General features: G+C 41.3%; 1 protein-coding gene across 4 annotated transcripts in view; it reads left to right on the top strand.

Moving 5' to 3' along the window:
* Window positions 1-14,845, top strand: part of LOC123769092 (uncharacterized) — a 306,856-nt gene that overhangs the window by 277,327 nt on the left and 14,684 nt on the right. For 2 of the 4 annotated variants that reach the window (XR_011223667.1, XM_045760043.2), the window contains exons 1-2: window positions 659-1,102; window positions 14,543-14,669. Coding sequence is in view for 3 of the 4 variants with exons in the window: in XM_045760043.2 (XP_045615999.1) it covers window positions 1,069-1,102; window positions 14,543-14,669 (161 nt within the window). In the remaining variant the exon portion in view is untranslated. Of the gene's footprint in view, window positions 1-658; window positions 1,103-11,816; window positions 12,742-14,542; window positions 14,670-14,845 lie in introns of those variants that run through there. The other 2 variants (XM_069309173.1, XM_069309174.1) reach the window with 2 other exon arrangements.

Here is a 14,845-nt window from a genome sequence, read left to right as displayed (position 1 = left end):
CCTGTCGGTCTGTTTCTTTCTTCTCTATGTTTTTCTCTCTCTTTACCTCTCCCTCTCTCTCTCTCTCTCTCTCTCTCTCTCTCTCTCTCTCTCTCTCTCTCTCTCTCTCTCTCTCTCTCTCTCTCTCTCTCTCTCTCGGGGATCGTAGTCCTAAGGGCCCGGGTTAAATTCTTGGTCGAGACAGAAACAAATGGGTGGAGTTCTTTCATCTGATACAACCGTTCACCTAGCAATAAATATGTACCTGTGAGTTAGGCCGCTGCTAAGGGCTACATCCTGAGGATTGAGCTAGAGAGAAATAAATATATGTAGTAGATGTGTTAGAGGAAAATTAGTAGGTAGTCACTACATTAGACATCTGACGGTTAGAAAGGCGGGGTCCAAGAGCTAACCGCTGGATTCAGCAGGCATAAATAGTAAATACAAGGAGTAGATACTCACTTCTAACAGCTTCGCCATCACACTTACCACCACCACCATCACCACCACCATCACCACCACCATCACCACCACCATCACCACCACCAACAACAACAGCTCCAGCATCACCACAACCACCACCACCACCACAACCACCACCACAAGCGTGTCGGGTCGGCAACTCTTCACACGTAAAAACCAGAGTTGGCACATATTCCAGTCAGTCTTCGCTTGGACGCCGTGGAGTGAGGGTGTCATTCTCTCTCCATATCCAGTGATCTCTCTTATCATGTATTTACATATTTTACATATCTGAGAACACATAAGATGTAAATACATCTTATGATGTATTTACATATCTGAGAACTCTATATATCTAATTAACTCTTCCACTACGTCACAAAGTGCTGTAGTCTGAAAAAGCATTACCTGAAAGGCACATTTTGTTCCATAGAATTAATAAGTGGCATTGTAATTGCATCTTACAATTTACATCCTGAAAAAATGTGTAAAAAAACGTATTGTAAGGCTGATGTCTACGTCAAATTGCACTCGGGGTTGCATGAAGACTTCCAGTGACACGTTTGTTGTGTGATTCATCAGTGAAGATTTGTTCTGAGGAAATCCGCGTGTCGCTAACGGTGATATATGGAGTCCTTACTGGTGATCACCTGCTTCATCGGTGAGTATGAGTATGAGACCCATTACTCATCCAAACACAACACACCACACCCACATACCCACACCCTCTTCCACCCACATACCCACACTTCCACAGAGGAGACAAGGCATGTTAACTTATCCTGTTTATATATATATATATATATATATATATATATATATATATATATATATATATATATATATATATATATGTATATATATATATATATATATATATATATATATATATATATATATAGATAGATATATAGTCCATACATAGTATATATTAGTCCATACTATATATTATAGTAGTCCATATATATATTATATTAGTATTATTAGTATATATTTAGTCCATATGTAGCGTGTGCTTATATCAGTTCATTATTTTCTGATGTTATATATATATTTCAATCTATTTGGATCCATATAATAATTAATTATATATATTATATACTTATAATATAAATGTCTATATATGACTAAATACCTGACCTGAATCCATGTGGACGTGTGTTTCTGTCTGCGTGTGTGTGCGCGCGCGCAGAACTTCCTTACCAACACAAGGGAGTGAACGGATAACTTTGAAAAATTGGATTTGGGTTTCAGTTATTTGCAATAATGTTGATATAGCCACGTCTGAAAAAGCCTTTATCTCTGCTTATATGTCTATACCTATGTCTGTCTAAGTCGTTGTGATTTTAACAGAAACATTATCACTACCTTCACAGTTGTTACTTTGGATCTTCAAGCTCTTTACGAACACTGTGTTATCTTGTTAGACTTTAACCCGCCAAAGGTCGAAGTCTAAGAAGACGAAGTTTTTCGAAGTCTTTCGAAACAAAGACAAAAATCTTTCGAAAGAAAGTTTCTTCGTCCTTCGAAGGACGAAGTCTTTCTTTCGCAAGTTCACAGTTTAACGATTAATTACACTATAACTGAAGCGATCTTCCGGCCGCTACCAGAAGGACCTTCTGTGGCTCCCCTCCTCCCAAACCCCGCGCCCATTAGAGACATATTAATACCGACAGTTTTATCCTTAAGTTGCTGAGCCTCGAATTAACGTTGGGAGGTCTGCTCTCTTCTCTGATTCCTGCCCACAACGTCGACCAAACTGTCGACCAGTCACACCTCAAGTCTGTCTCCTGTGGCCCTCTTCCTTCCCTCTGCTTATTCGGATAATAAAGTTCATTGTTCTCTTACTGTACATTATATGCATCAATAATTTGGTTGTCAATCAAGACCCTAATTCATTAGTATAATAATGATCGTATAAAACAGTTCAATTATTTCATATCTTCGATCTTCTTCAGTACTCAAGGCTTCGATGGTCTGATATAAGTCTTATTCTCGGCCCCAAGACCCTTTGGTAAGACTTATCCTCCTCTGCGAGAGGATATATGCTTCGAAAACCAGAAATAAGCCTTATCCAGGCTATGAGAATTTGAGATAAATCGTCCATCTCGCTTAAAGTGCCTGAGATGGCTTTGTCAGGCTTTCCGTACTTCGATAACCTGCCACACTTCTTCTTCTTCGCCAAGACTTACATACTTTAAAAATATATGGCAAGTTGTCCAAAATAAAGCCACGTGGCCCTTGTTTAAGCATTAGCGAGACGTGAATCAAAATAATGTTCCATCAAATATTACTTTGGATTCCTTAAGTAATTCTTTTAATTCCTCAAGTGATTCCTTTGATTCCTCAAGTGAGTCCTTTGATTCCTCAAGTGATTCATTTGATTCATCAAGTGAGTCCTTTGGATTCCTTAAGCGACTCGTATAGATTCCTCGAGTGATTCTTTGGATTCCTGCGACGACTGACTGCACTGTTCAACACAGCAGTTGAGACGAAGACTTTTAGTTACCTCATGATTGTAACTGAGAAATGAGTGGTTCTGTGACCTCCCTCAAAAAAGAAAACAAGGTGCTCAATTCCCGACCGTCCAAGTGGTTGGGTACCACTCTTTCATACCGCCCCATCCCTAATCCTTATCCTGACCCCTTCCTGGTGATCAATTGATCACTTGGAATGCTAAGTGAAAGCACCAAGCCATTGGCGTAATGGCTTGGCGCTTTCCCCTGATAATTCCCTCCCTCCCTACCTCAAGAAAGAATGAGGCGACCTCTTTCACGACAGAAATAGGTCCCTTTTTAAAATAGGGAAAATGGGGAACACATTAAAGTTAATGTGCCACCTCTCAACACGACAATTGATACTGAAAACAACTCGGGAAAAACATCCCAAACGAAGAGACAAAAGGGCGAAGAATGAGTTCGGGGAAATCAAACAAGAGTCGCGTTTCTGGATGGTTATTGATTATTAATCAAAATCGTACACGTGCAGCGGGTTTCAGGGTACAGAAAATAGGAGCCGGATTTTTCTGGTCTCGTGAACGAAGCTGATGACCCTTCAGGCGCCCAAAACACTTACCTGAAACCAATAAAGTCGCTTTTAAACTTCTTTTTGATTTCAACAACAACAACTTCTTTTGGATTCGTTCGCTGTTATGTTTTTGTTTATGTCTGCTCGACGCAATGAGATCTTTATAGACTGACTGGTCGATGTATTGGGATATTCTTGATTCATTGTCTGATCGATGCAATGTGAAGTTCTTTATTTAATGTTTGGTCGACGCAGTGTGAAGTTCTTTATATCAATGTCTGGTCGACGCAGTCTGAAGTTCTTTATATCACTGTCTGGTCGACGCATTGTGAAGTTCTTTATATCAATGTCTGGTCGACGCATTGTGAAGTTCTTTATATCAATGTCTGGTCGACGCAGTCTGAAGTTCTTTATATCACTGTCTGGTCGACGCAGTGTGAAGTTCTTTATTCAATGTCTGGTTGACGCAACTTCGTGCACTTCTCTCATCTGCGTTTCATGCTAGTCCGTGCACACCGAAGTAATTCAACCTTAATGGTATTCAAAATGAAGCCCAGTTTTAATTTCAGCATGCACAGAGGTGCACTGATAGTCAACAAGATCCACACTTGTTTGAAAGTGAGTTTCGAGTGATTGAAAATTAAACTCACTGACGGTAGTATTTCAGGTTCCAATATGGCAGCACCATATTGTATTGTTATTTTCATTGTATTTGTGTATTAACAGGATCGAGAAGAATGGGTGACAATAGAACCACAAAATAAACCTGTCATTTTTGGCAGCCGTTTGTTTCACATATTAAAAAATATCTGACAGTGTAGTTGGCATTACAACAGTTGTTCTGTGCTGTAACAGTGGCTCTGTGTTGCAACAGTGGCTCTGTGCTGTAACAGTGGCTCTGTGCTGTAACAGTGGCTCTGTGCTGTAACAGTGGCTCTGTGTTGCAACAGTGGCTCTGTGCTGTAACAGTGGCTCTGTGTTGCAACAGTGGCTCTGTGCTGTAACAGTGGCTCTGTGCTGTAGCAGTGGCTCTGTGCTGTAACAGTGGCTCTGTGCTGTAGCAGTGGCTCTGTGCTGTAACAGTGGCTCTGTGCTGTAACAGTGGCTCTGTGCTGTAACAGTGGCTCTGTGCTGTAACAGTGGCTCTGTGCTGTAACAGTGGCTCTGTGCTGTAACAGTGGGTCTGTGCTGTAGCAGTGGCTCTGTGTTGCAACAGTGGCTCTGTGTTGCAACAGTGGCTCTGTGCTGTAACAGTGGCTCTGTGCTGTAGCAGTGGCTCTGTGCTGTAACAGTGGCTCTGTGCTGTAACAGTGGCTCTGTGCTGTAGCAGTGGCTCTGTGCTGTAACAGTGGCTCTGTGCTGTAGCAGTGGCTCTGTGCTGTAGCAGTGGCTCTGTGTTGCAACAGTGGCTCTGAACGTGAGTCCATACAAGAGTATAATCATGTAAGAAGTACAGTACCGTGGGTCGTGAGATACAGTCTGCCACTGTACAGTAATACAGTATGACTTTGCAGCTCTGAAGTTCAGAATCAGTAAGTACATCATTACATGGATAATGGGAAATAGGTAGTTGAGCTAACTGGCTACAAATATCGTGTTTCTTTGTAAGGAAGAAGGGGGACAATGTAGCATTTTGCTTATAGAATAAAAATAGAACCATAGCTGGTTTTCACAAGTCAAGCCTGGCCCCAGGCCGGGCTTGGGGAAGTAGAGGAACCCACAGAACCGAATCCGGATAAGCTCCAGATAGCTCAATTACATTGGATTGCTTAATCGGCCATTAATTCGAGTGAAAGGTCTGGGGAACATTTTCCAGAGATTTTGCGGGTTTTCCTCCAGATTTAGTTGACAGCCGTATTGGTACTGACATCTCACTCCTATCACTGGCGTCAGTTGTTAGTAGTATTAATGCACAGGTTCTTGTCAATTTAGAATTCGAGTCTGTAGTTTACCGTGCAGTCGTTAGTCAGCCATGGGAAGCATTACTGAAATTCTTGGCACGAACTATTTGCACCAAACTTACTGTGAATATAAGAGAGTAATGTTAACTATATCACATTTAACAGTAGAGGATAATGTAAATAGTTTACAATCTGACTTATGAACATAAGAATTAATGACACTACAGAAAGGCTATTGGTTCATGCAAGACAGGTAATATTTATATCCACCGAAACTCATTCATATAAAAGTAGAATCCAGCCAAACCCCGTCAATTATATTACTGAGAAATGTGATCCATAGAACGATCCAATTTATATGCATTGTTTCTAGTTCTGTCTTGCAATAGACACTCAAGCAACGAGCCAGACGCGCTGGCAACATTCAGACGGCACACATCTATGAGGGTTTTCTTTCTTGAGGTTATCTTGAGATAATTTCAGGGCTTAACGTCCCCGCGGCCCGGTCCTCGACCAGATCTCCTTTTTGTTACATATCCCCAGGAAGCAGCCCGTAGCAGCTGTCTAACTCCCAGGTACCTATTTACTGCTAGGTTGAACAGAACATCAGGGTGAAAGAAACTCAGCCCATTTGTTTCCCCCCTCCGCCGAGGATCGAACCCAGGACTACGAACCCCGAGCACTGTCTACTCAGCCGTCAGGCCCGTCTTCCTTTATTCTGTAAAACAACAGTGACAAAAGGAGGTCATCGTCCTTTTCTCTGAGGGCCTCATATAGTTGCCATGGTTATGGCTGGTGGACTAAGCTTTCAAGCCGCTACGGAAGCGACATAAGCATCAGCTTGGAGGAGGATGGAGTTGAGGTCCCGATGGCAGCGAGGCCAGAGCTTCTGTGGCCAGCTTAGACTGTCAGGTCAGCTGGTAAGGCTTTGGCATTACTCGTAGATCCACTCTTTACTTTTTGTAAATAGAGAAAAAAATATAGTTTTTACTTCTGTTTAGTACATTTTTTGGGGAGAGATCATCACTGATGTTGGTTATTGTTGGCTGTTGCAAGCGTTGACAACAGCACTCTGTAGCTGGTGGCTGTAGCACTCTTGAGATCTTGAGATGATTTCGGGGCTTTTTAGTGTCCCCGCGGCCCGGTCCTCGACCAGGCCTCCACCCCCAGGAAGCAGCCCGTGACAGCTGACTAACACCCAGGTGCCTATTTTACTGCTAGGTAACAGGGGCATAGGGTGAAAGAAACTCTGCCCATCATTTCTCGCCGGCGCCTGGGATCGAACCCAGGACCACAGGATCACAAGTCCAGCGTGCTGTCCGCTCGGCCGACCGGCTCCCAGTGCTCTCTCTGTAGCTGGTGGCTGTAGCACTCTGTAGCTGGTGGCTGTAGCACTCTGTAGCTGGTGGCTGTAGCACACTGTAGCTGGTGGCTGTAGCACTCTGTAGCTGGTGGCTGTAGCACTCTGTAGCTGGTGGCTGTAGCACACTGTAGCTGGTGGCTGTAGCACTCTGTAGCTGGTGGCTGTAGCACACTGTAGCTGGTGGCTGTAGCACTCTGTAGCTGGTGGCTGTAGCACACTGTAGCTGGTGGCTGTAGCACACTGTAGCTGGTGGCTGTAGCACACTGTAGCTGGTGGCTGTAGCACACTGTAGCTGGTGGCTGTAGCACTCTGTAGCTGGTGGCTGTAGCACACTGTAGCTGGTGGCTGTAGCACTCTGTAGCTGGTGGCTGTAGCACTCTGTAGCTGGTGGCTGTAGAGAAGTTATCGATACATTTGCCAAGCATTTAGTGTTGTTATTCATGAACAAATGATACGAGCATCGATATAACTCTCTTCGTGCCTAGGGCGGACAGGATGAAGAACATCCGTGAAGTAATGAACAGCTCCACTTGGGCTGGACGGTAGAGCGACGGTCTCGCTTCATGCAGGTCGGCGTTCAATCCCCGACTATCCAAGTGGTTGGGCACCATTCCTTCCCCCCGTCCCATCCCAAATATTTATCCCTGATCCCTTCCCAGTGCTATATAGTCGTAATGACTTGGCGCTTTCCCCTGATAGTTCATTCATTCTACGATGCTGTAGATGTCTAATTCCCTTGAGTCACAACGTTACCTTGACATTACTTTGATGTGGGTCCCAAAGATCGATTTCCTACTGGCCTAGGCGATTTGGTCAGCCAGTCTTTGATGTCGCTGATCGCAGTATGACATGAATAACAGCCCGGTTGATCAGATACCCCTTTCACGAGTTATCGTAACCTCTTACATACAGTGAGAGGTCAGCTAGTTGTGTTTATAAAAAGGGTATTGAAGAGTTTTGGAACCTTTGCATTTATTTATTTGTGTCTCAGGGTCCCCCATTGTGATTCTACCTTCTAAAAGGACAAAATTCCTAAATTAAATGTAAGTAACCCATATATAGAGACTGGGCAGAATAGTTATGGGTAAATTTTTGCTAATATAATTGTTATATTCAATAGAGAAGCAGGCGGGTTCACTCACCTGTCTCTCTACTCATCAGCTGACTCCAATTCAGATAGACTGACAAATACAGACAGACACAGGCAGACAAATGAGCACTCAAATAGACAGCCAGTGAAACAAGCAAGCTGTAAGGCAGACAGACAGACAAACACGCCAGCAGTCAGACACACACAGTCAGAATGTGTGTGAAAAAAATTTAATTGATTGATTGACAGTTGAGAGGCGGGCTGAGCAGAGCAGAGCTCAACTCCCGCAAGCACAACTAGGTGAATACGACTAGATGAATACAACTAGATGAATACACACACACAAATATAATCTGTTGTATCGTGAATGGTGAGTCCCACCTGATGACTGACAACATACGACCACCATCAACAACCCAGTAGTGTATGCTTTTAGTCGCTTTTATTACCTCAGCCTCTTCCCTCCCAGTTGTTGGACGGATGAGGGAATGGAGAAAGAGGATATAGAGAGAGAGGGAATGGACAAGTAGGAAATAGAGATGGAGGGGGGAAAGCTGTTGATTAGGAGATAAAAATAGGAATGAGAGGGTAAGAAGGAAGGAAGCAGACTAAAAGAGATGTGAACAGGACGGAAGGTGATGAGAGATAGCAGGGAGGGAGAGATAATGAATGAATGGAAGGTTAGGAAGAGAGAACAGACAAGAAACGGAGGAAAATTGTAAATTGGGACAAGGTTGGGGGTATATGGAGTAGGAGAATAGGTGGAATAAAACAGGAAGAAGGGCGGGGGAAAGGAAGGAGAAATTAAATGATATTACAGGTTTTTATTAAACTGTAAAGAATGTTTGTCACTTTAATGAGAAAAATTTGCAGAGAAAAATGCGCAAAGCCTTATAAAGGGAGAGAGAGAGAGCGGGAGATTATATATAATCTCAGTATTATATATAAATATATAATATTTATATAATTATATAAATTATATATTTATATAATACTATATATTTAAATATTTAATATATAAATATTTAGGTCATTATATTCCAAAAAATCTTCTTAATGAACTGAATGTTAAGAATTAACTCTAGAAATTTAATAGGGTCTCAGTCTATTATTTTTGAAAGGTTAAAATTTTAATGAAGATTATTATTCACTTTATTAAGACGTTCAGATTTAGGCTTAAATATATGAAAATGCCACAAAGAGCATTTCACACGTATGAATAAAAGAAATTTCAGAAGGTCTATTGACCTTTAAGAAACAGCTGCTATTGAAATCCACCCAAACTCATTCATATATATGTCAAACCTACACTTGAAACAATCCAGCGATACCGGTAATTTGTACCATAAACTGACAACCCTGTTTCCAAATCAGTATTTACCCAGGACCTTCCTGACTCTAAATTTCTCAAATTTACATCCATTGTTTCGTGTTCTGTGTTGTGTGAAAAAAAATGTAATTTAACATTCAAATGCTCAAAACCTTTGAGATATCATTCAAGAGTGCTGCCAAAGGGTATCATTGATATCCATATTATAGTAAACAGTGGTTTTGGGGAAGAAATATGTAATCAACGTTGAATGCAACATTATTTCACACATATTCAGCTAAAATGTTATCACACGATCTATATATCAACGTGATGAATAAACTGTACCAATTTTTGGAACTAGGTCTGCTCATAATATATCCCGGTAGTACAGCTGGGTTCGTTCTTGACTCACAATCTTAAACTCTGGGTTCGAATCCCGGGCGGCACGGAAATAGATTGACGCGTTTCCCATCACCTCATGCTCCTGTCCAACGAGCAGTAAATAGGTACCCAGAAGTTAGACCCTGTGGAAGGGAGGACCTCGATATAAGCCACATATATATATATATATATATATATATATATATATATATATATATATATATATATATATATATATATATATATTATATATATATATATATATATATATATATATATATATATATATAATTTATTTATTTGATTTGGGGATTATTAGAGGTAGAATATCCTGGGATCAGAGGACTTAGTGACATAAAATACACAGGCATATTGTGCATTCTTTTTTTATATTTTTAAATGTTAATAATATTTTGTTGTTTACAATGACTCTACATTTTATGCTGTATAAATATTGATTGGTTGATGATTTACTATTACTACAATTGATTTAACAATCACATCAACCGTATTAACATTCGCGTCCCAAGCACGGACACGGGGTCTGTCTGTCTGTGTACCAAACACGGACACGTGATTAGTCTGTGTACCAAACAGACATGTGGTGAGCTTGTGTCATTGTAACACCAGCCCCGCCTCGCTCAATTACCTCCACTACCACTCCCTCCCTAAGAAATCAATACCCAGTGAGAGAGAGAGAGGGGGGGTGTGTGTTCCCGGTGCTTCTTCGTTACAAATTCCATTAGCACAGAGAGACGGATTTTCTCGCCTATGGCATTTATAAACACCCACAAGTATGTCAACTGTTTTGGTAAGTCTCACGACCAATACCTCTGTAGAATTATACTTGGTGAGGGAAAGTACAGTAATGATAACGATACAAAAACAGCAATGATCACATATATTTAATCACCTTGTTAGGAATTACTGAAACCAGGATAAATGTGTGTACATTTTTCTTTTAAATATTGAGCAGTAAGACTTGACGTTGTTTCCTTATGTATGACTCGTATATACGTGTGTGTACTCACCTATTTGTGTCTGCTGGATCGAGCATTGACTCTTGGATCCCACCTTTCGAGCATCGGTTGTTTACAGCAATGACTACGGTCCTATTTCCTTATCATACCTAGTTTTAAAATTATGAATAGTATTTGCTTCCACAACCTGCTCCTTAAGTGCATTCCATTTTCCCACTACTCTCACGCTAAAAGGAAACTTCCTAACAGCCCTGTGACTCATCTGAGTTTCCAGCTTCCACCCATGTCCCCTCGTTCTGTTACTATTCCGTGTGAACATTTCGTCTATGTCCACTCTGTGTGTGTGTGTGTGTATATGTTGTTGTTGATGTTATTGTTGGTGTTACTACTGTTGTTGTGTTGAACATAAGAACACTGATCATTCATACGTAACATAGAACATTGTTCAATTATCTAGAATGTAGAGGAAGAGATGTTCTCTGAGCAGCGACTTAAGTCAGTTTACATCTATCACCAAAACATTGTTTACTAAAATATAGAAATGTTTCCGATGTCCAAAAATGGGTCAACAGAAAACTCCGTATCAAAAATACTTTTTTTCTTTTATAATTCTTGCTCAAATTAATTTTTTTTTTTTCTCAGCGTTGGATTCTCTTTTTTTTTAATTTCTTTCTTTCTAAACTACACAGTACACAGCAATATAAGGATTCCTACTACTACACTGCATATATAATCTTCATTGTAAGTACGATACTTACTACACGTGAGTTTCACCCAGGCAAGGTTGCTCTCTGCATGCTAACTTCATGTGATCGTTCCAGGTGATGATCATTTGCAATATTTCTCTCTCGCATTCCATGGGTTTTGGTGGTTCCTTGAAGGCCCTGGGATCCTATCAGACTCCGGTGGTCTTAATACCACTCCCGTGGTTGATGAACTTTAAGTGGTTTACAGACCCTCCACAGAGTCGTCCTCGCCAGCTATGAAATTCTGTGTAGCCTTTTCCCAAGGGCCCTCTATCATCAGGCCAAATTTGATCGAATTCCGAACAAAAGTGTAGAAATTAACACCGCACACACAAGCGGAAAGGTATCAGCATGTGTTAATTCGTCGCACCAAGTTAAGATTAAAATTGTGATTTAAAATAACAATGTATTAAACTACTGCTGGATGAGCCAGGACAACAATCGGGTGGGCTATTTGGACCAGCACTGCTCGTCTGGTGGCGGGAATTCTGGTAGCCAATCAGAGTCGCCGAATGAGACAACAAGTGCTCCGATAAATTTGGACATAAGCAGTACTCCGCTCACTCCATCAACGATAACGTTAATTCTAGGCTGGCAGTACAGAAACATACTCGACCTAAGCAGTGCTCCACCCCGGAATACAGTGTGCTGGTTAGACGTACTAGGCGTCTGAGAGAATCTTCTGCGGACGATGTGTACAGTGTGTTGTTGTTGTTGTTGTTGAGTTAGGGGCGACGACGATCGTACAGTGTGTTGGAACGGCATTGGTGAACGGGACTGAGGAAGTTACGTGAAATTTGTAGACTGCAAAATGGTGCGAAAATATGAAGTGATAGTCTTTATTGACTCATCATAGAAAATCTACTCCCTGGTAACGGCTATGGATTGACATGTACAGTGAATTAACATATATGTTGTACATACAGTTGTAATATATATTTGTCTTCGGAGAATACAGAATACAAAAAATACAAATAAGTTAAATGCAAAAATGGCCTTGGTTAATTTTTTTCCCAAAGATTTCTAGATCTTGGTGAAGGTGAGGGCCGAGCCTTATGTGTGTGGCACCTGACGATGGCCCAGGCTGGAGGAGAATGACTCCTGATAGTAAACATTTGAAATGACCTCGTTGGTAATAAATGGTATCACTACTGGTACGCCTGTGTTGGTGTTACTCCTCAGAAATTAGATCCCAACAATGCTCGCGCGCACATACATACATATATACACACACACACACACACATGCCCAAATATGCATATATTTATATAAGCTACAATCCACAAGATGATCGGTAATGCCACTTCTGACACTTAGATCATCCAGGATTCGAACTCGGCCCTGGAAGAAACGAAGCCTGTCACTCTAGCGGCAAGATCAGAATACTCACAATAAGGAAAAAGGTCTCAGAAGTATCTACTTATTTATATACAACTGTGACTTTCCGCTTTCTTTAGAACACCACAAGTTTATCTGGACCAATGATTCATCTATATCATGGTAAATATAATTCCCTATATCGTGACCGAAATATTATTACCTATGTTGTGAACTGCATCATGTATATAAGTTATATATATGACTTCCTAAGTGCATAAAACGCCATAAGGATTATATAAATTATTAGTCAGTGCTATAATTCTTCTAAGACATTATCTAACTTCAAACACTCTTCTCTCTGGGATCAAACCAGGGTCTCTCTTTTTTCCCAGAAATGAAACGTCAAGCATTGACGACTGAGAAGAAAGTGAAGAAGATATTTTTCACAATTAAAGATCCCCAGATAATCTTGACCTTTCAGAAAGTGTTTTGTTCCTAATTTTTGACACCTAGCTGTCGCTATCTTGCTCAGAGAAACTTGATTCGATTCTTTAACTGATGGACGCCATGGTGCAGGTGGTGGAGGTGATTGTGGTGGTGCAGGTGGTGGAGGTGATAGTGGTGGTAGTGTAAGTGGTAGTAATTACTATCGGCAACTGATGGTAATATATTATAGCTACTAATAGAAGAAATAAAGCGGGTAACCGGCAGTGCCCGGGTCTCTGTCTCTCTCTCTCCCTCCCTCCCATTCCCCCCTACATCTATCCCTTTATGCCTCCCTCCTTCCCAGTCTCCATTCCATTCTTCCTCCCTCCCATTCTCGAGCCATCTCTCCAATTCACTCACTTGCTCTCATTCTACTTCCTTCCCTGTCTTTCTTCCTCCCTCTCTTTCCCCTCCCAGTCTCAATCCCTTTCTCTCGTTCTCTCTCAATCTCCCAGTGGTCCAACCATACTTGAGTAACGTTAAATCAACGTTTCTCACTTTCAGCCGAGAAATCTGTTGGTAAATGCTCGATGGAGAATCAAACCTACAAATCACTCTTCACAGGAGTCGATTGTTGTCGCAATAGGAGCCAATCCTACTTAGGGTTGCTTAGCAGTAAGGTCCCTACTGCTTAGGGATTGACCCCGGAATCACCCTTCGGTACATGCCATACAAACACAATTCACTATGGAAGGTTGTGTGAGACTAACCGCAACTGTTTGGCCTCGAACAAACGGACAAATAAATACACATTAAATCCACTAGGGACGTGATGAGGGTTCGAACCTAAGCACGGGATGTTCCCAGATGCGCCATAGTCATTTGATGTATCATGTTATTGTGATTTATGTGTGAAATAAATATTGTGTCTATGTGTGAAATAGACATTATATTTTTATAGGTATTTATTGTAGGTGGTTAGTGGAAATAACGTTATTGCTGATGACATCACACCTCGTAGAGAGGGCGCTGTTAATGGCATTTACATTGTTTTGATGGTGGTAATTGTGTTGTGCTGGCGGATGGATGGGGGGAGGGGAGTTGTTAGTGATGACAGTGGTGGTACTAGTTGCTGTGCTAGCTGTTACGACCCTGGGTTCCTCAGTGGAAACCAGAGGTCAAAATTGAGCTAAATAAACTGCCTTATAGTATTGGGAACGCAAGGCGAGGTGCATTTGTCGTACCTTCCATGCCAGACGTAAGACGATTCTTGTTTCTCACAGAGCATGTAAAGACTGAGCTTGGGGTTGATTATTAAATAATAAAATAGGCACCAACTATGTTTACTAATACTTTCTAATCATTTGTAAAGTAAACCTGAGTAAACTTGGGATAGGAATGCTGTACGATTAGGGAATGCTGTTATGAAAGAAGTAGTGGAAACTCTTCGGGTTTCGGTAACGACTCCACGTGTCAGCTCTAAACAAGAAACAATAACCCCTCAAGCCCCATTCTTCTCACAGTCGCCTAATTAGGACACCATTTCTTCCCCCAGGGGCGGTCCACGGCGTCACGCAGTGTCCAAACAAGACAGAGTTGGACATTTGTCTCAGTAAGCTGGCCCCACACATGCCCAAGCAAGGCCTTCCGGTCGACATGAAGGAACTTCACACTATGTGCAAGTAAGAATTCTTTATACTCGATTAGTATTAAGTTTTAAGTCATTAATGTTTTTCCTGCCCGAAACGCTTTGCGTAATAGTGGCTTTAGGCATTGTTTGTACTAGCTCCATCTATAAATCGATCAATTTATGTAAAATCTCTTGTATGTATGTACCTTACCTGAATAAACATTTTAT

Source organism: Procambarus clarkii, chromosome 64 (genome assembly GCF_040958095.1).
Source record: "Procambarus clarkii isolate CNS0578487 chromosome 64, FALCON_Pclarkii_2.0, whole genome shotgun sequence".
NCBI lineage: Eukaryota > Metazoa > Arthropoda > Malacostraca > Decapoda > Cambaridae > Procambarus > Procambarus clarkii.
Note: the sequence above shows the minus strand (reverse complement) of the source record. Positions and strands in the feature narration are given on the sequence as shown.